Raw genomic sequence first — 26,274 nt, 5'->3', positions numbered from 1 at the left:
GCGATGCCGATGCGATACCGATACTTTGCGCAAATACATATAATGTGTCTGATAAAACTAAAAAAAATAAATAAATACAAATACTGTATATAGTGTAGTGTTGTATGTTTGACACCCCTGGTTTAGTTACTTTCCACTGCGTTCCCATTAATTATATACATTACGGTTAACACTGATGCCTCACAGCAAGAGTCTGGGTTGAAACCTGACTTGGACCTTTTCTGTGAGGAGTTTGCATGTTCTCTGCGTGGATTCTCTCCAGGTACTCCGGCTTCCTCCCACCATCCACAGACATGCTTGTTAGGTTCATTGGTGATCGGCCGTAGGGGTGAGTGTGAATGGTTGTATGTCTCTCAGTGTTTGCCATGTGATAGACTGGTAACCTGTCCATGGTGTACCCAGCCTCTTGTCCAATGACGAGAGGCTGGAGCAAGGATGTCAAACACACAGTAGGACAAAAGCCAGAGTGTCTAATTTGAATTTACAAAGTGCAAAAATTACATAAAATTACATAGAAGACTGCAATTTTTTTAATTAAAATAACTTCTGTTCCTAATTCATCCACTATTATAGAAAGAGAAGTGGACAAAACACAACACTGAGACCCAAGACTAAACAGTAGACGCCAATGATCCATAATTGTACTAATGTTTCCTTTAAAAATGATTTTTTAAATGATATTTTATTAAATGCAAACAATCTCCTAATTTCCTTGTTCTTCTTTGTACTAAAACTAATGGAAAACGTCTGGAGTTGTCGTTATTCATAGCTTATTATTCTGTTATGTTACTGGTCTCACTTGAGATCAAATTAAATTTTTGTGTCCCCCCCTTGAACTAAAATGAGTTTGAGGACAAGCTGAAGTATCAAAAGTATCGATTTTATAGTATAAAGCCCTGGTATCGGACGTATCGACATTTCGGGATCGATCCGCCCACCACTATTATTCAGATGACTAGCGTGATGATGCTAAGCTAGCTGTCAGCCAGGCGTCCACGGGCTCTGCTGCAGAGTTGTTAGCTACCGGATGCTCCCGGTCGTGTCCTGCTGGCCGTCTTGACATTCCCTCAACATTCCTGGACGAATTCGTGTCGACTGACCAGAGTCCACGAATTCAGGTCCACTCCTGATCTAACCTTCCCCCGCGAGAGAGAGCGCGGACTGACGAGGTGAGTTAGCACGCGGCTAGTCGCGTAGCCTTCCTCGGGAGTATGAGGAAAAGCCGGGGTCTGGGAATAGGGAAGAGAGGCCTTCTGGTGAATGGCGTTAGTGTGTGGCTCAAAATGACGAATGTTACTCCGAGTATTGTTAATTTAGTACAATTTATTTGTAAGCTATGTGTTTGATGGAGTTGCTAGTGGCGCTGCTAATGTTTTGCCACTAATGTTTAAGGGAGTGAAGCTATTAGCTATGGCAGCATTACAGCAGCCAGCTAATCAAGGCAACATCGATTCATTAAAGTATTTAACTTTGCAGGCGGTGGTGGGTTGAAAATTGGCTGGCTACATCATTATTAATATTATTATAATTATTATTATTGAATCTTTTATTATTATTATTATTTTTGAAACAGTGGCTAGCAGCTCTTGGTCTCTTTGCCTGGTTCGGTTCAGCTAATCAGCTAATGAAACTCACCCAGAGTAATGTTCAATTGAAGTTAACAGTTAACTAGTTTTAGGAGAACAGGTCAGTGGTTTTATATGCGCTGTAATGTCAGAGGAGGGTTTGGAAGCAGACAGGCAAAGTTCACGTCGCCTGTAAAGTCCGGGTTTTGTTTCGTCGTTGGTCGCCAAACTTAAAGTTTTTTGCTTTGTGACTTTGCAGAGTTAATCTTAAGGACCACACCCAGACAAGATGTCCCTTCACCAGTTCTTGTTGGAGCCCATTACCTGCCACGCGTGGAACCGCGACAGGACACGTAAGGCTCAAATGTCTCCTCCTGTCTTCGACTTCTTCCCTAGTCCGCGCACCTCATTATTTTCTGAATGGAGCAAGACAAGACTGCCACTTGTTGTTTCTGACTAAACATACATTGAGTCACCCTGCCCGGTATTTGGCACACACCGGAGAGACTGGTCGAGCTTGTCTTGTTGTCTGTGAGTCCATCACGTTAACAGGCTACTTTTTTTTTTTTTCTTTATCTCCAGAAATTGCCATCAGTCCTAACAACCATGAAGTTCATATCTACAAGAAGAGTGGGAACCAGTGGGTGAAGACCCATGAGCTGAAAGAACATAATGGACACATAACAGGTGTTTAATCAAACTCTCAATTTAATAAACATGAAGTCTTTTAATCTTCTAATCCTGTAAGAATTTCTTCAGTAATAATTTGTTTCTCGGTTGGCCTGCAGGTATCGACTGGGCTCCCAAAAGTGACCGTATAGTGACGTGTGGAGCCGATCGTAACGCCTACGTGTGGTCCCAGAAGGAGGGCGTGTGGAAGCCCACGCTGGTCATCCTCAGGATCAACCGGGCAGCCACCTTCGTCAAGTGGTCTCCGCTCGAGAACAAGTTCGCGGTCGGCAGCGGAGCTCGACTCATCTCCGTCTGCTACTTCGAGTCCGAGAACGACTGGTGAGGCCATTGGTGCCGTCATGACGAGAACTTGATGGTTTTTATCAGTGTTGATGTTGTTTTTTTAAGTAATTAAGAACGTATAAATGCTGTGTTATCACTTCTGTTCATAATTCTTGTCATATACTAATTCATCACTTTGGGACATGGCAGCAACGATTAGACGGACTGAGTCTGAATAGCTGCCTGTTTGTCATCATCTGGTTAAAGTTTAGACTATTGGTGATTTTTTCTTTCCTGACCCTGTGACAATCAAATGTTGCATAACACTTCATTGTAATTTTGATTGATAGCGTTGTAAAACTGTCATCATCATTTATTGGTTTTTAATGATATATGAATAACACATATTTAATAACTTTTAGTTGATAACAACAGCTCAATCACAACAATGTTATGCAGATTTAATTCAGTGCCAAATTCTACCTTATTGTTTTCTTGCTGTTACTTTTGCAATAACTTCATTAGCGGTAGAGTTTACCGATACAGTGGCAAAGACTAGACTGAGGTTATGAATGTGATGCAAGAACAGACAGTAGCTAACGTATATGCCCACTGGATATGAGAGGAGTCTGTGATGGTCTGAGTGTGATCAGAGTTGACAAAGTTTACTCAGTTTCAGTCACTGAACAGCGGCCGGTTTTCTTGGTAGTTGTGTTGAGAAAGTGACTGCAGACGCTATGAAAGCATCTTGTTGATAATTATGTGTCTGAAAGACTTTAACGTAAATGTTCTGTGAGTAAACTACTTAAAAAGTGCTCTCTTTGTCTCAGGTGGGTAAGCAAGCACATCAAGAAGCCGATCCGCTCCACCATCCTCAGTCTGGACTGGCATCCGAACAACGTCCTGTTGGCTGCCGGGTCATGTGACTTCAAATGCAGGTAAAACTCATGTGCTGTGAGGCATCTTCAATAGTTTCTAACGGGTCAAGATGAAAACTAGATGACTGAAAACCCGACCAACCTCTTTTTCTTTTTGCTTTGCTCCCTCCCTCCCTCCCTCCCTCCCTCCCTCCCTCTCTGGCCTCCAGGGTGTTCTCAGCCTACATTAAGGAGGTGGAAGAGAAACCAGGCCCCACGCCCTGGGGCAGCAAGATGCCATTTGGGGCTGTGCTAGCAGAATTTGGAGGAGCAGGTCGGCATTTGTGTCTTTTTTTATGCAACAGTGAAAGTCTTTGCGGTCAGCCTTTGAACTAAACTTCATTAGCTTTTTTTTTTTTGTGTGTGTGTGCTCGTTGTGCCTTAGGTGGAGGGGGTTGGGTCCACTCTGTCTCTTTCTCTGCGTCTGGTAACCGCCTGGCCTGGGTCAGCCATGACAGCACTGTCACTGTGGTGGACAGCTCCAAGACGGCCAGGTATATCATATATATTTCTACACACATACAGACGTCTGTGTGGGTGCTATTCACTGATAAATTAGTTAAATTATTTCAGGAATTTGTTAATTTCCTGTAATTTAATTTTTTAGCTACACAAAAGACATCTGGCTTTGCAGAGATCTGAACGTCAGTACACACACGGTTTAACTGGAGCTCAAGGAAATGATCCTGAAATATTTTGACAATAAAACAAAGGCCAACTCCAGTGATCGCTGTTGAGTTACAGTGGAAAACATAGTGGAGGAAATGCAGGATTTAGAACTGGACTTAAAACACAGATGAGGAGCTCAGATGCTCGTCCCTTTAAACCAAAGGGGATGGAGAGGTATAGAGATTACTTTTGTCGAACAGCAAAACAGGGGGCGACTGGATCCCAAGCAATTGAAAGAGCCGCCCATTAGAATGAATGTACCATTATTTCTTTCACCACACAGAGAAGGTTTTCTGATAAATTGTCCGTGATTTGCAATCAGACGATAGAGGAAGACGTTCACGCTGAATCCAACTCTAGTTTGTTTTGTTGCTGATCTGTACTGTGTGTTTGTTTGTCTGTCTGTGTTTAGTCCTTCACAGCTGAAGACGGAGTTCCTTCCTCTCATCAGTGTCATGTTTGTGTCCGAGAACAGTCTAGTAGCTGCGGTGAGAACAAAACAGTAACACTATGACATATTGCTATAAACAGATTTGTTGTAAAGGAGAAAAGCCGTAACACTTTTTTTTTGTTTTGTCCTCAGGGTCACGACTGCTGCCCCATGCTGTTCCGCTGCGACGACGGAGGAGCGCTGACATTCGTGTCGAAGCTCGATATCCCCAAGCAGAGTATCCAGAGGAACATCTCTGCCATGGAGCGCTTCAGGAACATGGACAAGAGAGCCACCACCGAGGACCGCAACACTGCCCTGGACACGTTGCACCAGAACAGCATCACGTAGGTCACATCTGAACGACGACTGCAGTCGCACACCAAGCTTTTAGAAAAACTGAAAATAGAATTATTTTGACACGGTGTAAACAGAGCTGAAACCTTTGCAGTTTTCCGTGTGAATGTGCACACTTGAGTATTTTAGACGGAGGCTTCGGCTGCTTGTACACAACTAAATAGAAATGTAGAATTTCAAATTAAGGATGGCACAGGTTTGTGGCCATTTTGGAGCCTGTATTTTTTGGTCCCGTTGTGTTGGATTATATAACACCAGTACACCAAATATCAGAAGCATCTTCCAGTACAACAAATAGAGCCATATCCCCCACAAATATTACCAAAACTCCTCTATAAGGACCCTTTATAACACCTCTATACAAAACAAAGGTAGGATTTATCCCTGGCTCATATCAGACAACATTGTCTTTAACTTGGTGTTAATCTAAACCCTTTAACAGAAGTTGTGTTTTGTAATGGAAGTATTATAAATTCTTGAAGAGGACCATAGCTCCACATCTAAACTAATAATTATATTAATATTTTGTCTTCCTAAATGAAATAAGTTGTGAAAAGGGATCTGACCTCAAGTTGCACCATGTTTAAAAAGACATGGTGGAGAAAAATGTCACAGGCAGCTTAGTTGTGTGAAACGTGCGCTGGTGGATGTTTATACCCAGACTTTTGTCCTACAGAGCTGTGGGTGTAATGTCTGAGATGAGCAGCTGGATCTTGGCAGGATCCAGGCAGCGTTCACAAATGTGGGCAGTAATGAAACACACTTAATCTTGCTTTGCTACGAGCACGCTTAAAACGCTGTGACCAGCCACGAAACATTTAAATGAACACGGAGGAGATAAGGGAAATGTAAAACAAACTTAGAAACGGAAACCTTAGCTACGTGCTAAAATTAGCACAATACGTCCCATTAATACAATTCCAAGAGATTTGAATATTTCCATGGTTATGTTTCTGCCTGCTGTGGATGTCCTTATATATGTGTGTACTGGCAACACCAGTGTGACATTTCTTTTATTATTCAGTACATGTGAAACAACCACGACTAAGCTAACCAGCTACCGTCTAACTAAGCTCGGCAGCAGATTGCTAAAAATCTTTATTTCTTCCATTCACTAACATATCTTTGTCCTTAAAGTTTTAACATTATTAGCTACTTTTTTTTATCCTGAGGGAACTTTAGTAGGATCCAGTAGGATCATTATGCAGAAACAGTAGGAATAACAGTCACCAAAAATGGTCAGAAATCACATAAAAGCGAGGTCAATGTATAAAATAAACAAATGTTTGTAAAACATACAAAGGTGCATAAGAGCAATATACAAGCTATGAAAAGAATATACAGATACTGAACATATGCAAAAATATGGATATGAAGATATGTGGTAACATTGATACTTTGTCTTCAGATGCAATATCAGTTTTGAATGTTTTAATATCAATTTTAAAATAAAAAGAAAGAGTCATGTTTGGGGCCAAAGGTGAACAACTTCCACACCTCCACCACCGCTATTTCTGAACAAGGGCAGTAAATTCAAAATAGTGGTAACATGAATAGATACCATGCACAGTAAATACTGTGATACACAATGCAATGAATGTAGTTGTAAGATTATTATGATTTTAAATGTTGTCTCCTCTTTAAAAACCGTTGTGTGTGTGTGTGTGTGTCCCTTTAGCCAAGTGTCTATCTACGAGGGGGACAAAAGGGATTGTCGCAAGTTCTGCACCACAGGCATCGATGGAGCAATGACCATTTGGGACTTCAAGGTAAAAACAGAACGTCGGAGCAGTTTCCTTTCAGCGTTCGATTCCCACCGACGCTCCAGCTCTGACTCCCGTCTTGTGTTTTTTACCTCCTCAGAGTCTAGAAGCTTCTATCCAGGGTCTCCGCATCATGTGAAGAAATATTGTGAATGAAGGAAGAGACGCTGCGGCCTCACTTCTCCCCCTCCTTCCTCCCCCTCCGCTTCCCCACTCCTCACCCCTCTCCTCCTCCCCCCCTCCACTCTTGCAGTTCAGCCAGTAACGTACATAACTGACCACCTTATCGAGTGTCTGCTGAAGCACTGATCAGACACTAACACACTAATGTGGGCGTGTGCTTACATGCTCGCATATATACACGCACTAAACCACACCTACACTTACACACACACACACTACACACACACACACTGAGCTGACGTGTGACATCACTGTTGATTTCTTTTTTTTGTTTGTTTTTAAATGAAGGTTAACCAGGTGTCAAAGTGGGAAGGTCCTCTGACACGTATTAACGTGATGTGAACTGTGTGTTTTTATGTTCTCTAACCTCCTGTACCAAAAGTTGAACACTAGAAAGGTGCGTTTTATCCAAAAATCTGACTGTATTTCACCTCAACCTTAACATGGTCTCTGAATATCAGCACTTAAGCAGGCGTGAGTGGAGGATGTTTTACTTGATGCAGGATATTGAGCATTCTTCGGCGGGTGAAGTCGTTGTTTAGTTGAGACCGGAGGTTATTGATATTCCGAGTACATGTTGCTGGTTGGCTGTTGAGAGCTGTACAGGTCTGATGGTGGAGGAGAAAGCAGCCGTCTAAACTCTGCGCGGAGTCGTGGCTGCCCAGCGCTAGGCTCTGTAGCTACTTCACTAAAACCACACGAGATGGAGGATTTCTATGTAACTGATTATGAGGTAGACATGAATAAAGATGAAATACATTTACAGAACACAACACACTGGACTGCTCTCTTCCTTTCACACTCCTCACATTTTTGTCTTAGGTCTATGGGCCCCTGATCAAGTGTCTCAGCTATGATGGTCTAAGTCATAGGTTTTCAGTAGGGGGTCCACGACCCCTAGGAGGTCCGCAGAGGTACTGCAGGGGGGTCGCGAAATCTTTGATGAGACATTTTTATTTATTTTATATATTTTTTTTTTTTCTCCACAATTTAAAATGTCTTTAAATGCACATTAACATGAATCCGACATATTTTAGTAAAGCGCTAAATGGAGGCAGAAGACATTATCTCAGTCAGCTGTATTTCACTCAGAGCGCAACACTGGACCTGTCAATCAAAGCCTCCTGTACACATTAGGCCCCGCCCCTATCACTGCTGGGCCAATCATGTTGGGTTGGGCCAATAACTTTTTTTTAGTCCCCAGGTGAAATCCAGAGCACGCTGCAATATGAGCAGAAGAGAAGCTAACAGGGGCTGATATATGTAGGTACGTTTATGTTTATGGCAGTTGCACATATTTTAAATTTCAATGTGTTATTTGAATAGATTAATATTGAATGGAAAATGATGATAATAATAATGTATATTTATAAATAGCACTATGTTGAGTTTAATATAGAACACATATAGTAGGTAGGGGGTCCCTACTTAGTCTCTCCATCTGTTTGAGGGTCCTTTGCCTGAAGACCGCTGCCCTAAAACCACCAGGTCCCAGGAACTAAACTTCCACCGATCAAATCGTCTTGTTTTTCCATGTTTTATTTGCATGTGACCATGCAGAAAGCTGCTCCGCTCCAGCAGGTGGCGGAATGTGACAGTAATGTCAACAACAGTGAGCGTGGGGGAGATTTTAGCCGCTGGGTTTTTTCTGCTTCCAAATGGCTTCATTGTTCCAGTGCGGGAACAGCAAACAGATTTCACATTCTGTTGTGGAGAATCTCTCTCTCTCTCTCTCTCTCCAGCGCTGTAAGCCCCACCCCAGATTTCCTTTACTTTTGAAAAGTGCTGCCTCCTGAGCCGGGACTATTTATACTATTGAAATAATGTCCATAGGACCCAGTTTAGACCCTAGTTCCTGTGGTGGAAACACTCTTGATTACCTCCGGTTCCTATTCTCTGGAAAAAGTTCCTGCTGTGGAATTAAATCTGCGTCTGCTTTCAGCAGAAGTCTCAATTATTTTTGTATTTATGGGGCCTGACTGAATAACACGCACATATTTTTATCCATAGTTTAAATTGAATGTTGTTTCGTCTTTACTGTCTTTGGCCTTTGGCTATTTTTTATTTTTTTTATTTTGTGATGGCATGAAACTGTGTTGTGCTGCAGATTTGCCAAAGTATTTGCAAGACTGTAACAAAGGTTAGATGGCGACACTGACGAATAAAAGCCAAAGGATGCCTTCCAAGCAGCAATAGACTTGGTGGCCTCGAGGAGACCTATACTTGTACAAACAGACAGAAGGAGATCAAGAAGCTGTTTCAACTCTTTAATCTGACATGAAAGGAGAACTTTCTAAGTAGGATCAGAGGTAAAATAGGTCACCACATGCACGACAGCCTGTTAAATTCCAGTGTTTTATGAGTAGATTATCAGAACTTGACAGAAAAAAAAACAATGGTGTCATTTACAACTCAAACACACATTTTAAATTAAGCGTCCTGTTAATGGCTCCCTTAAGTGATATTAAAGATGAGATGCAGTGGTTGGGCTGTGTGTGATTAAGACCTGACGCCCCGTTGTGTAGACACGATACTTCATTAAACTGAGCTCTGATTTGTAGGTTGTAACCGACTCCCATGTTTTCTAATCTCCTCCGACTAACTCCAAATGGAAATTATGAGCGATGGGGGAAAATCCAGTCCTGCCACACGGAGGAGCCTGTCGGAGACACCAGTCGCTGATTTCTAGCCCTAAAAGAAAATGTGAGGGTTGCTTTTCAATAAGCACAAAAGCCTGGGATATCTGATCTGCTTAAAAAAAAGAAAAGAATAGTAGAGAAACGGGGCCGAATGGCTGCTCTCCTCCCACTTCTACAGTTTAGTTTTCTTCCCTTTTTTTGAACTTGTTCCTCTTTCTTTATGCAGAGGCAACCATCGGTCCCTCCCCCTTCTTTTCCGTGTCTTTCATGCTTTTTTTTGCCTCCCCCCACATTTTAAGCCTCCTCCTTTTTTTAACATTGTGTTGTGCTCGTGCTCCACCCTCTCTTCGCCAGCCTTACCTTCCTCTTGCCCCTTTTGTTCACATTAAAAATATCAAAACTTCGACGGTCGTTCTGTCACATTTTACACGTTTACAACCATGGTTTCTTTTTCCACTCTGAGCCGAACCTGCCTACACTTCCTGTATGTCTCCCCCTCCTGAGCTCCACTGTACCCTCCTCCACTTCCCCCTCTGACCTCTCCTCCCCTCTGTTGAGCTCAGCCTCTCTCTTCTTGAGCTCACTCTGTCGTTGGCGTTCGCGTTGACTGGCCAGAGTCCGCGAGCTGAACTCCCTCTCTTCTTCGTTTGATCCTCTTCCTCCCTCTTCTTTTTCTCTCTCTCCCATCTCTGTAGCTGCTCATCCATTCATTTCTGTCCTGCCCTCGGGGTAAGTAGGCTAGAAAATATTTAACAGTTGACTGAGTGTGCTTTGACATGTCATGCTCACACACCCACCCACACACACACACACACACTTTGGAAGTATAATGCATTTCCAGGAGAGAAAACACAAAGTGTGCAACAGGCAATCCTGCTGCCCACACACACTCACCCACACAGAGCAAGGAAATGTGGATATTATGTAACATTTGTTTATAAGTTAATGCTGGTAGAGGGATTTTGATGGAGGTGTTTGAAGTTTTTTTTTCTTTCTTCCTGGTGGCGTGCTTTAACGGTTCAGTGTAGTTTGTTTTTAAAGGATGTGTGCTACCCTTGACCTGCATAGTTCCTCTCATTCCTCGGAAAGTCTGGATTTCATTAACTCAACTTGATAAGCTCAGTGTTTTTCCAGTTAAAAACAACTGATGCTGTGTTTTTTTGTAGCTCAAGTAGTTTTGGTTCATGTCGTAATCCTATAACGATATCTCTAAATTTCATTAACTTCCGTCGTGTCTTTCTTTACCTTCTGTTGCGACTTCCTTTCAACAAGAATATTCTGACTTCTTGTTTTTTTTTTAGACCTGACAGTTTGAAGCCCACCAGCCCCTGGTTCCTCTCCCCACTTCCTGGTCTGTTCGTGACTTCTGATTGGCCATGGCGTACCATAGCTTCCTGCTGGAACCAATTAGCTGCCATGCCTGGAACAAAGATCGCTCGCGTAAGTCGGTCCGCCTTCTCCGATTGGACACTTGCATTTCACTGCTCTAAGTGATTTTTATCTCGGAGCTGTGCACTGCTAATCACAGACATCCTGGTACATCTCACTTTGACTAGAGTTCGCGTCAAAGAGCGACCACTGTAATAGGCAGAGGTCTGTGATTGGCTCCCAGGTGGGAGAAGGTATTTCCTGTTTCCTGTAACAGCGAGGGTGGCGTCTGGAGGCCTTTCTGAGAGGCTCTTGTGCTCTGTTAACCAGAGGAAACCAATGCCATATTAGGCTGTATTTTGATCAGTGCTTTGGTTTCTGGGCAAAGCGGATGTTACAGACGCTTGTGGCCGAGTCATAGACTCATAGAGTTGCAGTTTCATTACAACCAGCCAGCTAAAGATAACAGTTTATTCATGTTGCACACAAAAATGCACACTGTAGCAGCCATACTGCTGTCCTCAGACAAAACGCTGCTTCTGACTCATCGGCTGACTGAAACATGCAGGGTTTGCTACAACATTATGAAGAGGGAGGTTGCCGTTCTTGTCTATTTAAAGATACCATGTGTCTGTGCGCCGCCTCCAGGCAGATACATACTGTATTTCTCTACTTTCCCCGTTCTCGTGCACCCAGTCAGCTGTTCTGTGTTCCGCTCCACCGATCAGCTCGTCTAAAACTCATGTCAGTCACATTGTTCTTTGTGCTCGCGCTGATGAATTTCCTGTTTTTATGTTTTATTGATTTTCAACGGTCTCTCTCTCTCTCTCTGCCGAAGCACAGCAGAGTGCTTACATTTTGATTTTGTGCTGCAGAGATCGCCCTGTGCCCCAACAACCACGAGGTCCACATCTTCAAGAAAGATGGGGCCAAGTGGAACAAGATCCACGAGCTGAAGGAGCACAATGGGCAGGTGACAGGTGAGATTCAGAAACGCACACTTAAATCGCACGCTCAGTCAAAGTTAATGTAATAAAAATGCAAGGTTTTTCAGTAACTTTCTTTTCAGTATGGGTAAAAGCATCACGACTGTGGGTTCATCCATTTTTATGAAATAAACAACAAATCTGAGGACATAAATCCACATTTTGGTGAATATACTGACATCGTAGCAATAGAGTGACCTAGAACCACGAGAAGTAATCCCGCAGCCAATGATAGAGGTTACAAATGTAACCTGAGTTCTATGAATTTATTGTCTCTGGCGATCAGGAAGAATGAAGTAGAAGCTAGGAAGAGTTGGAGAGCTCTGAAAGAAGTAAAGACTGAGATACAAGAGTCTTGTGTAATTCTTTTCCCTGACAGAAGGTGGCAACATACTCTCAGAGCTGTAGCTTTAATGCCGTCCTTGTTGAGATTCAGATGAGAGGATTCCTCACATGCTCATGTCTGCATGATTAATATGAAACTACCAACAATGGCCTCAGAATATATACTTGGCCTTAGTTTCCAGTTTAGCATACATACATTTATTATGGCTATAACACTTCTTAAAAACAAAAACTGCTCCTTTCTAACATAGTAATTATAGACTATAGATTATTTATTTAGGCTGCATTTGATGATGTCCTTATTTTTTAAACCCATGAGTGATACAGAGTGACAAACAGTTTCTTTTCCCTGCAGGTATCGACTGGGCTCCCGACAGCAACCGCATCGTTACCTGCGGAGCAGATCGTAACGCCTACGTGTGGACCCTCAAAGAGGGAACATGGAAGCCCACCCTGGTCATCCTCAGGATCAATCGCGCCGCCCGCTGTGTGAAATGGTCTCCGAAAGAGAACAAGTTTGCCGTTGGCAGCGGCTCACGTCTCATCTCCATCTGCTACTTTGAGCAGGAAAATGACTGGTGAGGACTCTAAGTTAGGGGCTGTTATTCACATGCAAGGCTGTATTTGTTGATTCTGTGGATTCTATAATGGTGCGTTGTAACCTGCAGGTGGGTGTGTAAGCACATCAAGAAGCCGATCCGCTCTACCATCTTGAGTTTGGACTGGCACCCCAACAACGTCCTGCTGGCTGCTGGGTCCTGTGATTTCAAATGCAGGTACTTCTGCCTTGAAGTAACCATATTAACTCTAGAAAAACTGTGAACAAACTTTGAACATACTGCTTTAGGACTCCTCAAAACACAAACCTGTCTTTATAAATGACACTCACTTCCACAAAAACGTCTCTACACTACAGGGTGTTCTCAGCCTACATTAAGGAGGTGGAGGAGAAGCCCGGCCCCACTCCCTGGGGCAGCAAGATGCCGTTTGGGGAGGTGCTGTTCGAGTCCGGAACAACTCAGAGCTCAGGAGGAGGCGGTGGTTGGGTGCACAGCGTATGCTTCTCGCACTCAGGAAACCGCCTGGCCTGGACCTCCCACGACTCTACCATGTGTGTTGCAGAGGGAGGCAAGACCGGCACGTAAGAGAAGACGGGTAGACGTGCCTGGGTGTGTGCTTTTACGTTTACGTGTTATAAACGCTGACTTTTTTTAAATGACATCCACAGGGTGAACAGTCTGACCTCCGAGACGCTTCCTCTGCTGTGCGTCACCTTCATCACTGAGAACAGCTTAGTAGCAGCTGTAAGTAATCAACACGTCATAGCCGTCGACCACTATATCCACTATATAGCAGGATGCCATCAAAATAGTATTAGCAAAAATTATATTCACCATCCAAAACATAAATATACATTATCTCCTAGCTCCACGTGCTTTCATCCTGCTGTTTCTCTGTTCCTCCAGGGCCATGACTGTTACCCGGTGCTGTTTGTATATGACGGTGCCAAAGGCAGCTTGACATTTGGTGGCAAGCTGGATGTTCCTAAGCAGGCAGCCCAGAAGGGCATCAGTGCCAGGGAGCGTTTCCAGAACCTGGACCGCCGAGCCTCCGAAACCCAGAGCACTGAGAAGGACCTGAACACTCTCCATAAGAACAGCATCAGGTCGGGAGGAAACTAGAGTTCTGAGTTTAGGCTGTTTAGACAATTGTGTGATGCATCAATAGTAGTTCATATGCTGTAAAATTAAGCATAAAGTCCAAAACTATCCATTAACCTAAATAAAATCTGTACAGTGTGAAAGGTATTGTCATTATGGTCCTAGTTAAGCTGCATGTGATTTTCCCACATTGTATGTTAATACACTGTGTTTGTGTATTACAGCCAAATCTCTGTGCTGGAAGGAGGTAGAAACCAGTGCACCAAGTTCTGCACCACCGGCATGGACGGAGGAATGGGCATCTGGGATGTCAAGGTAACACAAACACCCTCCCACACGCCGTCACATCTCCAGACTTCGATCTTATCTGCGCGATTTTCATGTGTTCGCCCATGTCTTTTCAGAGTCTGGAGTCTGCTATGAAGAACCTGAAGATAGTCTGAACTGAAGTTTACATTTATCTGCCCAAAGTATAGTCACTTCAGGATATATGAAGAAAACTGCTGCCTTATTACACAACAAAGCTTCTCGGCCATATGTTAATCAGGTATTTTTTATTTTTTTTTTATATGTTAAACGATCAGACTTCAGGTCAAATGGTGTTTGTAAACCCTCTGGGGCTCTCGGCCTGGAGGTTGTTAAATTCATCGCTGTATACCGTGAGACTGAGAACAGGCCTGCAAATGGTACTTGATGAGTTAGATTAGTCCAGAGATCTCGGTTTGAGAGGAACGCTTGCAGCAGGTATTTTATATTAATCACGATGAAAGGAGGCTGTTCTGGTTAAAAGCTTATGCTGGTCATAATATGCACTTAATAAATGGTTGCTATTTCAGTACTCAACGTCCTTGTGATTCATTACGGATGTGTGTGTGTGAGAGAGAGTGTTCACAGTTCATCTTGGAAGGGATTTTTCATCAATAAATGCATCATTCAAAGAGAAGAGGAAACAGAAATGGGTTGAGCTTGTAACAAGCATCAATGAAGAACAACAAAGCCTGTGCAGAAATGCAAAACACTGCAATTCCTTGAATGACCACTTGAGGTTCACTCTGAAACCCAAAGAACACCAAGATAAAAATTTCCAACTTTTCAGAAAAAATAAACACATTTACAGCCTGAAACCTTTTTTTTCATAACTCATTCATTCATACAAGCTTATGTCTAGACTCTAGAGGGTAATCTGGGGTTTAGTGCTTATCCCAGCTATCACTGATGATGAAAACCTCAGATATCCCACCCAGCTGAACCAGCTCGGCTAAGGTGGCGGTAGCCAAGGAGAGTTGGGTAGCTGGAAGTGCACGACGGTCTTCCAGGGTGAAGATACCACACTGTGCTGCGGTTCTTAGACGGTGTGGTGGGACCACCGTGTGACTGAATGGAATACCCACTCCAGGCCTCCATGAATGGGCCTCAGCGGTGCCCGACCTGCAGGCAGGCTAAAAGAGGAGTGGGGTACGAAGTCATAAGGTTGGGTCCCCATGGTGCTGACTAGAAGCCCTCACCATCCAACCCTGATAACTCACTGCCTCCCAGGGAATGGTCTGCAGGGTCGGGCAGTGATGGGTCATGGTTTGTTCTTTTTTTTTTTTTTAGAATTATTATTATTATTTAAATGACATAAATGCCATGTTGCCACAAGTTGCTAGCCTCAGCTCCACCTCTTTGGGCCTAACTCAAGATGGCGACAGTCCATTGGACACACACACACACACTGATCCTAAAAACTTCTCTTCAGGAATCCTGTGTGTGACGTCACAGAGGGTCTCATCCATCAGTGATCTGAAGCACCGTTCTGTAAACGCGTGCAGTCTCCAAATCCACCCAGGATAACAGTCCCGCTGACATCACAGTGACATCATCAGGTTGTCTCATTTGTTTTCATGAAACAGCTGAGTGTGAGTGGTGCGAGTCACACTGGAAACGGACCCAAGTTTCTTTACAAACGGAGGCAGGAACAAACCAAACAGTGAAAGCGGGTAAAAGCTTCACCAGCGACAGTGCGTTTGGTCACTTGCTGGCCAACGCACAGCTGCATCTTTCACACGGAGGCAGGAGCACGGAAAGCTGCGAGTCGGTCCCACCGCCAAATGATGTGGCAGCGCTCAGTGATGAAAAACAAGCGTCCACACTGAGTCGTGACGAGGTGAACACACACACACAGAGAGAGGGAGAGAGAGAGAGAGAGGGAGAGAGAGAGAGAGAGCACCGTCCCCGACGCCCACACTTCCGGACCGGACCCTATGGAGGCAGCTGTGTCGGGATGCATCTGTCTCCCGGTGCTGCTTGAGATGAGGACAAGACGTCGACGGTGAACAGGCGACGCTCGCTGCGTTACATTAAACCTCCCCGTCCACGTCCTGAGCTGATCCGTCTCAGCGGCTGAATTCAGGGGGGATCCGGGCTTTAGCCGCGCTGCCCTACTGTCTGCTGTCAAACTGTTGCTGATTTCCACTGTAAATGAATCTTGTAAGGTAGGTGAAGTCGTTTGTTGTGATCGTTCTCGCGCAGAATGAGTGTCAGATTAATAGAGGCGTACATCACTCCGGAGCCTGTGATTAGGACGATGCTGGGAGTCTCTCAACATCTGTGTTTCTACACGTAATAAGTAGTGATGCATGTTCTGGCTCAGGGTTTATATTCATGACATCTTTTTTTTTTTTTTTTTCAAACACACACACCTGTCACTTCCTTCCCGCTCCTCCTCCTCCTCCTCTTCTTCATCATCATCTTGGTGTCTCGTGTGTGTCTTTCTGTGTGCAGCGCTCTGTGTGACATACAATAGGCCACGCACGCACCCTCACCATACACAGCTTTTTCAACTTTATTCATCATTTGGCACAAAAACATATGTTGGTTGCTTTTCCAATTTACTGATCAATAATTTGTACCATAAAATACCCAGATCTCTGAATGACATCTTTAAATGTTATATGTTTATTATGATATATATGTAGAAAATAATCCTCAAATGGCCACAGCAGAGGATATGCACATATTTGGTGTTTTGATGTCGTTGGTCGTTAATCAGAACTCCAGAGCCTCTGTTCTCCATAATCGCCTCAGCTGACACAGGAAGTCACACAAACCGCCTCCTTCACTGTGCGTTGAGGCCTAGGAGAATCATCATATCAGTATTTATTGGCCGTGATATCAGTTGTCTTGCATAAGAGCATGGAATCTATATTTTTAGCTGCTTAACAGCATAAGACAATTTGAGGAGGCGGATGGTTTAGTTACATAACATTTCTTGCCCCTGTTTTCTAACTGTGCTCATGTTATGGTTGATTCCTCCCTTTACATTGATTTGATTGCTTTGAATTTTCAAAATTTGACAGGTAGCGACAATGAATTATCTAAGCAAGAAGTCAAATTAAAACCAAATTATGGAAATAAATAAATATATATATTTAAATATTTATTTATTTATATTATTTAACATGAATAATTTGTCTTTTTATAGTGCTCAAAAACATCATGTTGGGTTTTTAAGATGTTGTTTTACACATAAAGACAAATAGGCTGAAAAATAGGCTTAAAATCTAAATACTTCACGATGTAACTTGCATTCATTGTATTTAACATATTTCTTTCAGTACACGGTGTTAATCAGATTGAAGAAACTTTGACATATTTTTTTTGCTGCAGTCAAAAAACAATGAGACAAACTAACAATCCTTCTCATTAAGCAGCTGTTAATCAGGTGCTTGACAAATAACTTCATCACTGGGAGATTAAATATCCAGTGATAATAATCCGTGTTCACCGTTAACTGGGTTCACGTCTTTGCGGTTAAATACATCAGAGCGGAGAGCGATCCTTCTGTCCACCCTGCTGTTGTTCGAGAGCAGTTTTCATGATGTTTCCACTGCTCTGCTCCTCTCCGTCCACTTACTGTGTCTCTGTGCCTGGCCTCTGGCCTGCTAATTATCAGCCAGCTTGATAAAGTCATTAATGACCCAGCCAAGCCTGCTGGGCCTGGCACTGACACATGCTAGTATGCACACCAAGGAGAGACTCAGTCAGTCAGACAGCGAGAGGCCCGTGTCGGATACGGGGGCGAGGAGGAAGCCTTTTATTTGGGACAGGACGATGTGTTTCTGGACTGGGTCGGTTAATATTAATAGCTCTGAATGGGTGTCACTCTAAAAACAGCTGCTTAATGAACACAGCGGAGGAGGTCAAAGAGAACAGGAGGGAGGAGCCTCGTCTTTAGCATAACTGTCATTCTGTGAGGTGGATTTCCTCAGTTTTTTGTTTCTATATGTCTATTTGTGATCAAGACTGTCATATATATCAGTCTGTGACGGAAGTAAACATGTTGCGTTGTGCTGCACAACAACACAGATATACTCCATGGGATAATTTCAGGGTAACGTAGCTCTGTAGCTCATGGGTCAGTGCCATTTTTCCATTTGACTGGAACGCCAGGGTTTGTAAAAGCTGATTGATTGTGTTAAGCGCTGCGTGGTATCCCCTTTAATGGCACCCTGCTCCTCATTTTTTTGAGTCACACCAATCTCAGGACAATGCGTATGCGTGCTTGTGTGTACATGTGAGACACTAAATCTGGGTCTCTTATGAAATCTGGCCCCGCAAGATGCAGCATAAAAAATTGGGAGGGGTTGCGCCTCACGTCTGCATGCATGCGTTTTGTGTTTGTGTGCATGGATGTCGTCGTCAATTTCCCCTCCTGCATGTTAATTTAATCACCGGGAAGCAGAGAGGAGTCATGGCTGGGGAGCAGGGGGAGAGAGGGAGGTGGGGAGAGATGGAGAGGGAAAGATTAAAGAAACAAGGAGTTTTCTGGCGTCAAAAAAAAAAGAAAGAAAAAAAAAGAAAAGAAGACAATCCCTGCTCTGTGGTTTCCATGACAACAGTGACATCACTGACGGAGTGCCACCTCCTGAGCTGGTCTGTGTTTGTTTGAGTTTCTTCGTCTGTGGACGAGAGCTGAGTTTACACACGTGCGTCCGTGTACGGATGCGTGTGATGGATGCGCGCACGCACGGAAACTCTTTATCAAAGCGATCATCGGGACAAACCTCTGGTTCAGTCGGGATCGTGGTTACCCGCTGTTGCCAGGCAACAGCAGTCATGGCAACATGTTGTAGCACGAGCTCTCGTCGCTAAGGCAAAAGGAGAGGGTGGGGTGAAATTTTATGAGCGCGTTACCGAGGCACGAGTGGTTATGAATATACATGCTGAACGTGTTTTTGGGACTTTCTCTGCCTCATTTCACAAACCTCCATTTAATATTTAATACTTCTCATGTAAACGTTACATAACCACAGTTAATAGCTTATTTTTACGTTTTTTTTTTTTTTTTTTTTTTGGTGGTGAAAGTAAAAATTTTAAATGTCTTTAATATTAATATCCTGAGCTCGGTTGTAATAAAAAATAGAAAGAGGTTGGAAGAACAGAAGTTGTTCTTCATGTTTTTGTAGCAGAGTTACATTTGTACAATTACAGACAAGTTTTAATTATCTAATTGTTGAACTTCCAGGAAACTGTAGCCTTGCTGCTTTAAGAACTAGAAATTAATAACACTGTCTTATCCTTTTTGAATTTTCATTATTTTCTCATTTTCACTAATTCATGCTTGTTTATTTTTTTTTATATTTGATCATTCTCAGGTTTATGAACAACCGCGTTCCTCCTAACAAGAGATACCAGCCCACAGAGTACGAGCATGCTGCCAACTGTGCCACGCATGCGGTAAACACACGCACACACGCATCACAGAAAGTGATCATTAACCTTCTCTCCCAGACAAAGTGACACGCTCGATGAGACAAAAAAAAAAAAAACATCGTTACATAACAGATAAATGACACTGCCAGATTGTTTTAAAACTGCACCCACACCATGCGCAAGATCCACAGTTGATCCACCACGCTTGTCTGTCTCTGTATATCTAATGTGTCATTCATGCTGTGAATTCATTTAGTTATGGATAATCCCCAGCCTGCTGGGCAGCTCCGTGTTGCACTTCCAGTCAGAGGACCAATGGGAGCGGCTGTCGGCCTGGGTGTACGGGGCGGGCCTCAGCTCGCTCTTCATCATCTCCACTCTGTTCCACACTGTGGCCTGGAAGAAGAGCCACCTACGGTACAACACAGAAGCACTTGTGCATGCAATATTCATACCCAGTTATCATGTTTCAGATGATGTATGAGATTAAATAGTACAAACAGAAACAGAAACAACACCGCACGCCCTCCATGTCTGGTGCATGTTAGACGCACTCACGCTACATGTTCTCCCTCCAGGTCCGTGGAGCACTGTTTCCACATGTGTGACAGGATTGTCATCTACTTCTTCATTGCTGCCTCCTACGCCCCGTGGTAAATAAACAAATCTGACGAGTGTCTGTGTTGGTGTGCGTGTATACAGTAATCTGCGATGAGCCTGTATACATACGTGTGTCTGTGTCCCGCTGTGGATGCTTCTGTAGGCTGAACCTGCGCGAGTTGGGTCCCTGGGCGTGTCACATGCGCTGGTTGGTGTGGGTCATGGCGTCTTTTGGGACCACCTACGTCTTCTTCTTCCATGAGAGGTCTGTTTGAACATTCATGCATTCTCTGTAGTCAGACTGTCTCTCTCTTTCTCTCTGTTTATCCAGCTAATCAATACTGCAGTAGTGCAACACAATAATCTATGCTCTGTTGTCCACATATTAGCCTTTTCTGCGGCTGCATCTCCTCATTAGGTGGAACTGGCTCAGGAGTCATTATATGTGACTTACAGTATATACAGCGATGCAGCGCAGTTTATATTATAAAAACACCAGATTCAATTATTCAATTAAATTCATAACTCTGAAGGGACAGTGTGTATTCTTTAAAGTGGGGTTTATATAGAAAGTTTAATATTTAGGATACATGGCGGTCGGCATGTTCGCAGAAAACCCAAGCAATGAACTGATGTGAATGAGGTCAGCAGCAAAATGCACTTTAGCCGCCATGAACAAGACCCATTTAATACAATCAATGCCAGTTTAAGTGTACGCTGTAGTTAGGACAGATGCAGCTTTCCACCAAATAAATATACAGACTTTTTTTTTTAAAAGGATTTTTGAATCCTTCATTTGACCCTGTGGTCCCTATGGTCTGTTTCATTGTTGGCTTCATGTTAGTACACTCTAAAAAACTATCCAGTGGACCTGTTACAACCACTTAATTAAACGCATTGTCGTTATACAAAATAATACATTTATTGATTTAGATTAAACTTTTAAGTTACTAACAATATTTAATGCACTCAGTTGGCTCAGTATTTCTGGTGCTAAGATCAGCTTAATATTGTGTGCAGTCTAAACTGAAAGGTTAGTGGTTCAGTTCCGCCCTAGTCCTCGTCTGTCTGTTGTGTCCTTGGGCAAGACCTCCCAGCATGAAAACTTTGATAAGCGCATAACAACTAAAGATTTCTTTTCAAATAATGTGAATAAACTATGTGGAACAACCTTATTTTATTATCAACTTAGAAATGATCGTTTACATTAGCACATATTGAGCAGGTCAACACTGTTGATTGTTGAAGTAAAGATAATTCCTGTAACTCACCACAGTTTGTTGGTTAAAGGTAATTTCATGAGAAGTTTCATGAGAGCTACAAGATTATTATTATTATTTTTTTGTGTACAATCCCACTTTTACACCAAATCGTGAGTTGCATTGAAGGCATCATCTACTCTTCATCACCAAGAGTCCAAGGTTAATAAAAACGTCAGCCTTCTTAAACCTACGTCTGTGAAGGTTCTCGGTCACCCAGGTCATGGCCAGAAAAGCTGAAGAAGACTCAAGAAACTCTTTTGGACTCTTTACTTACTGTTCTTGAGGTTAAGAATGAACTCCATGCTGAAATGTTCCTCTCTGTATCAGGTATAAGCTGATGGAGCTGATCTGCTATACAGTGATGGGGGTTTTTCCAGCCTTGGTCATTCTCTCAATGGTGAGATATAATTCTACTCCTGTTCTGCACAGTTCAAACATTATCTCAATGAATTTTTATCAATACCCCACTAATAATAAACCTAATCCCTCTTCCCAGCCGGAGCAGTCTGGGCTGTATGAGCTGCTTGTCGGTGGAGCCTGCTACTGCCTGGGGATGGTCTTTTTCAAGAGTGATGGCATCGTCCCATTCGCTCATGCCATTTGGCATCTGTTCGTAGCTATGGGAGCGGCCATACACTACTACGCCATCTGGAAGTACCTCTACGCCCAGCCGCCCAATCAAGTCCAGACCTCCAGATGACATCAGCGCTGACCTCACAGGAAGTAACTCCTGTGTTAGAGCAATTTCAAGGAGATGAATGGAGCTGTGTCCATATTAAGAGGTTGCCTCATCTAGAAGCTACAGGAGTGTCTTCTAGGACAGTCCCGGACTGTCTATAGCCACAGGCCAAAACTAATGGTGCATTCAGGTGATCCTCGTCAACTCGTCCGCGATTATCACCAAGATGTTGCCTTCAAACGACAGGCAAACCAGTCACAGACAAACTGAGGCGGGTTTGACAGGTTTGGCTGCTGATCAACACTGTACCAGGTTAAAGATGAAAGTCATTTTAATCCACCAGTAAAAATCATGCTTAACCACCCAGTGGCCTTTATGAAAAATCTTAACTGTATATCAAAATTAAATGTTTTACAACGTTCTCCCAATCCACACAATAGGCAAAGGAAGTATAGTATAAAAACACTTGCAGGGACAAACTGAAGGGTTTAAGCCTGGATCTGAATTTTCTTTTAAATAACTGAGAGTTGACGCAGACCCCAAGTTTCCAGGGAACTTGCTCCAGATACGTGTTGCATACAAACTGGGTGCTGCTCCTCCATGTTTAGATTCAATCTCTGGGGACACCAGACCTGCCCCAGATACTGACTGATGAAGACCAAATCTTCGACAAGCAGGAAGCCAGCTAAAGATTCAATAAGCAGAATAACGTGATCCAGAACGGGTGCAGAATAGCGTCGACAGGTGTGCACCTAACGGCACAGACACACTAAACTAACATCAAGCTAGCAGCGACAAAGTCCCCCTGTGGCGTCGCCTCCGACACCACAGTCGACGGCCCGCTATTGTGTAGACTCTGAAATGACTCCACACCAGCAGGTGGCAGTAGTCTTTATTCATTATTTAAAAAGGGAAACCAGAGGAGCTACAAACTGCCAGTCTTCAGTTCCTTTAACCCCAAAAAAACAGAGCCTTCTGTGTGTGCCTTCTTGACTTTGTCATGTGCTTCATTCTTGTGCTCACTTCTAGTCCTAGTTACCCTTCAAATAATAGTGTCAGTGGTGCAGGACAGTCGGCTAGACGCGGGCCGATGATTGGCCATTTGAGTCGTGTGTCACAGCTCTTTGTTTAGTCTAAGAGTTGAAGACCTGGGCAGAAAAAAATATATATATTTATAATGTGTTCACAAAACACTTCCTGCTCCTTGGAAAGCTTGTCAAAACAACATGGGTGAGTGTGTCAAGAACTTTGGATTTTGGCTGCGTGACAGTAGTGGTTCATCCTCCTTTATGTAAACTACACCACTGCAATATTTACATCCTGCGTTGGTTCCTTAGTAACTGATGCCCACCCGAAGACACCTCATACATATAATGTGATACCTCCTGACTTCACGAGCTGACGAAGACGTTTGAATGCACCGTTTAGCAGTTAACTGGCACGTACTGTACACATGAGCCTTCACGGCCCCGGCGGCATGTGGCCGCTATCGGCGTGAACCTCAGCGGAGGCCTCCTCTGAACGTGGACACAGCTTCTTTTTATTCCCCCTCTCCCTCCCACTTCCGTTCATTTCAGTTTTCTGTTCCAGCGTTTTGCAGGATTCTGGTTTCATTCCAATGATCAGGGGTTAATAGCTATTCTTATTACTACTTCTCTCTCTGGTGCACATCCAAACTCAGTGTTTTGCAGCTGAATTGAGGGCATTGTCTTATTGTTAAGAGGAAGACAATGTTTACAATTAGCTAACTTGGCTATCGGAATTAGTTTTAGCAACTGTTATCATCGTTAATAGGAGATGTTTTCGGTTTGAGTATCTATACAGTATGATGTTGCGACATCAGTAATTTACTATTCCAGCTCAGAGCTCCGCATAGTATTATTACTGTTACTGATACTAGTTGTGCTATCCACACTGTAGTACACTGAATGGTTTTAAGAGACGTTGCTTCAGTCGGTGACTTACTGTGATATCCAAATCAAACATGACTGTAGATGATGTATTTTACGTTGAACATACAGATAAGTGTGGTTATAGTCTCAGTGCTTCCACGTTTACTGCGCTCTACACAGTAGATTATCAAGCATACTTAACTGAATTCTAATAGTTTACTGTTGTTGACTAGGTTTAGCAAGTGAAGATGTCATCAGTACAATTACTCCAGTATTATAATAGACCTACAGTATACGTTGACTTTATCTATATTTTCTTCTGATGTTCTCGTGATCTGATTATCTTCATCCTAAATTAATGGAAACCACTCAATAGTTACTGAAAGCTACATGTTTGAGACCTCGGAGGGGACCGCTGTCTGACTCAACACTGCCACAGGACTGACTTACTGCCGTAACTGATAGCACACTACTACCATATATGTCTCTCACTTGAAAGGAAACCGAAGCTATAGTGTTGTTGAACAATCTGGCCCAATATTAAGGCATCTCAGGTGTGTGTGCGTGTGTGGGTGCGGTGTGTGTACGTGATTGTACGCGTCCTATCTGACTCCATAAATCCAAAGCCTCTTAACCGGCTGAGACTATGTTTACAGGTGAATGCATGTACCTTAAACACATTCAAATATACGTGTATGTATGTACGTACTTTTTGTCATGACACACTGTATGTTGGACACGCCTGTACAGTATGATAAAAGTGGCTAGAGGACCAAAAGGTCAAATCACCTGGTATTCAAAGACGTTCCTTGTATTTTTCACCGCTGCTGTGCGTTTCTCAGGTTATAAAGTCTGAGAGGCCACATTCAAGGACCACTGAGCGGTACGTCGAACACTGTCTGCTAACAAGTAGCCGTGGTGGTGCTGCCTCCCTCAATGCTCTGTGCAGCTTCACTTACATACTCGCATCCCCCAAGTAGGGCAGCTGCCACAAATGTTGTCTGCAGGCTTTATACACAGTGAAACTTCGCCAAACAAGAGGACGCTTAAGACAGAAGCTCGTTTAGAAACTGATAATCTTCTAAATTTACTGCAGACTCCTCAAATTTTGCATCAGATTCACTGTGATGAACTCTTTTAAGATGCATGTGCCAGATTTTTTAATGCATGTACTACATGAGAAAAGGTGCAAAGTCTCCTTCAGTTCATGGCCTGATATTTAGCTACAAATCATGATATTTAGCTACAAATCATATATATACACATATATATATATGAATTTGTTCCTAATTACAACACTACTTCTTAGCATTCGTACTCTCAGTGTTTACTTGAGCCTCTGGGAGCTGAGAGTTCACTGCTTTTATCGCAGCCAGTATTTTGACCACATCCACAGGTTGAGTTGGCTGCGCACAGATGAAGTTAAGGATTTGTTGTGTGTCTTGTCTTGTCTTGGTAACAATATTTGTGTCATTCAGACATCCAGTGCCCACCTGGCTTTGTACAGATCTCTGTGGTTTTATAAACTCTCCATGAAGCCTTTGTGCATATTGTTTATAGATGCTCTGTGACTGTGGAGCTCCTGAGTCTCTTCTCACTCCTGTTGATGTTTTCTTTCCGGTCGTATGAGGCCGATTATATTAACCCACACTCTTTTGTGTTTCACTTTCTCTAGTTTTCATACTGGTTATTGTGTCTGTGGTGCTTTTTGTGCTGTGATAAGCCGATACGATGCCAACACTGCTTTTATCTTTTCTATTTCTCTTGTAATAAAAAAGCTTTTTTCATGCAGTATATTCCTGGACTCCACATTTTATAATATTCCACTTTTTTTGTGTGGCACTGACGTCCTAGGTTTTTTTTTTTAAAGGAAAATTTATTTAATTTTCATTTTGTAAATTTATTAATTGCATACTGGAAATATGCAGCGTACATACACCAAACAGCCTTTGTTTTTTGCTTTTTCTGTCCCTATACTTAAGGACAAAATCATTTGAAATGGCAACACACCTAAAACAGTGTGCAATCAGAGAAAGAAATGATGCAAATCACTGATTTGTTTAAAAAAAAAAATCAATGCAACCGCTAGATTTATATATAAATAATAATAATAATAATAATAATATCTATGTTTCTCATAAACTTTTCTTTAATGATTCCGTGTATATATATAACATTGTAAATGCTATAAGTGAATTTGGATATAAACATGGCCCACAAAAGAGTGAAATGACACCTATTCTCCTCATCTTCAGCTGCATTATGAAAAAAAAAAGTTGCAGAATAACATCAAAACAACCTGTAGTAGAT

General features: G+C 42.9%; 3 protein-coding genes across 3 annotated transcripts; all 3 read left to right on the top strand.

Moving 5' to 3' along the window:
- Positions 1-951: 951 nt before the first annotated feature.
- Positions 952-7,611, top strand: arpc1a (actin related protein 2/3 complex, subunit 1A). Its single transcript, XM_047578807.1, has 11 exons — positions 952-1,169; positions 1,825-1,918; positions 2,148-2,252; positions 2,354-2,576; positions 3,350-3,457; positions 3,607-3,710; positions 3,822-3,930; positions 4,518-4,593; positions 4,689-4,882; positions 6,571-6,661; positions 6,756-7,611. The coding sequence occupies exons 2-11, from the start codon at positions 1,855-1,857 to the stop codon at positions 6,792-6,794; spliced, it is 1,113 nt and encodes a 370-aa protein (XP_047434763.1). The 5' UTR covers positions 952-1,169; positions 1,825-1,854; the 3' UTR covers positions 6,795-7,611.
- A 2,440-nt stretch (positions 7,612-10,051) lies between these two features.
- On the top strand, positions 10,052-14,675 carry arpc1b (actin related protein 2/3 complex, subunit 1B). The gene is made up of 10 exons (XM_047579461.1): positions 10,052-10,206; positions 10,779-10,917; positions 11,721-11,825; positions 12,532-12,754; positions 12,845-12,952; positions 13,093-13,317; positions 13,405-13,480; positions 13,643-13,842; positions 14,062-14,152; positions 14,242-14,675. Exons 2-10 carry the CDS (start codon positions 10,854-10,856, stop codon positions 14,278-14,280), a joined length of 1,131 nt encoding a protein of 376 aa, XP_047435417.1. The 5' UTR covers positions 10,052-10,206; positions 10,779-10,853; the 3' UTR covers positions 14,281-14,675.
- A 1,038-nt stretch (positions 14,676-15,713) lies between these two features.
- Positions 15,714-25,758, top strand: mmd2a (monocyte to macrophage differentiation-associated 2a). The gene is made up of 7 exons (XM_047579476.1): positions 15,714-16,311; positions 19,474-19,555; positions 19,788-19,948; positions 20,110-20,184; positions 20,295-20,396; positions 21,721-21,790; positions 21,890-25,758. The coding sequence occupies exons 1-7, from the start codon at positions 16,298-16,300 to the stop codon at positions 22,091-22,093; spliced, it is 708 nt and encodes a 235-aa protein (XP_047435432.1). The 5' UTR covers positions 15,714-16,297; the 3' UTR covers positions 22,094-25,758.
- The last annotated feature ends 516 nt before the right edge of the window (positions 25,759-26,274 follow it).

Source organism: Mugil cephalus, chromosome 2 (assembly GCF_022458985.1).
Source record: "Mugil cephalus isolate CIBA_MC_2020 chromosome 2, CIBA_Mcephalus_1.1, whole genome shotgun sequence".
In the NCBI taxonomy this organism is placed as follows: Eukaryota; Metazoa; Chordata; class Actinopteri; order Mugiliformes; family Mugilidae; genus Mugil; species Mugil cephalus.
Note: the sequence above shows the minus strand (reverse complement) of the source record. Positions and strands in the feature narration are given on the sequence as shown.

Excerpts from the sequence above, each read along its gene's own strand:
- arpc1a (XM_047578807.1), top strand. The coding sequence starts at position 1,855 with ATGTCCCTTCACCAGTTCTTGTTGGAGCCCATTACCTGCCACGCGTGG. Across the intron at positions 2,577-3,349 it reads TTCGAGTCCGAGAACGACTG|GTGGGTAAGCAAGCACATCA; the intron begins GTGAGGCCATTG and ends TCTTTGTCTCAG. Across the intron at positions 4,883-6,570 it reads TTGCACCAGAACAGCATCAC|CCAAGTGTCTATCTACGAGG; the intron begins GTAGGTCACATC and ends GTGTCCCTTTAG.
- arpc1b (XM_047579461.1), top strand. The coding sequence starts at position 10,854 with ATGGCGTACCATAGCTTCCTGCTGGAACCAATTAGCTGCCATGCCTGG. Across the intron at positions 12,953-13,092 it reads TCCTGTGATTTCAAATGCAG|GGTGTTCTCAGCCTACATTA; the intron begins GTACTTCTGCCT and ends TCTACACTACAG. Across the intron at positions 14,153-14,241 it reads TGGGCATCTGGGATGTCAAG|AGTCTGGAGTCTGCTATGAA; the intron begins GTAACACAAACA and ends ATGTCTTTTCAG.
- mmd2a (XM_047579476.1), top strand. Across the intron at positions 20,185-20,294 it reads GCTGCCTCCTACGCCCCGTG|GCTGAACCTGCGCGAGTTGG; the intron begins GTAAATAAACAA and ends ATGCTTCTGTAG. Across the intron at positions 20,397-21,720 it reads GTCTTCTTCTTCCATGAGAG|GTATAAGCTGATGGAGCTGA; the intron begins GTCTGTTTGAAC and ends TCTCTGTATCAG.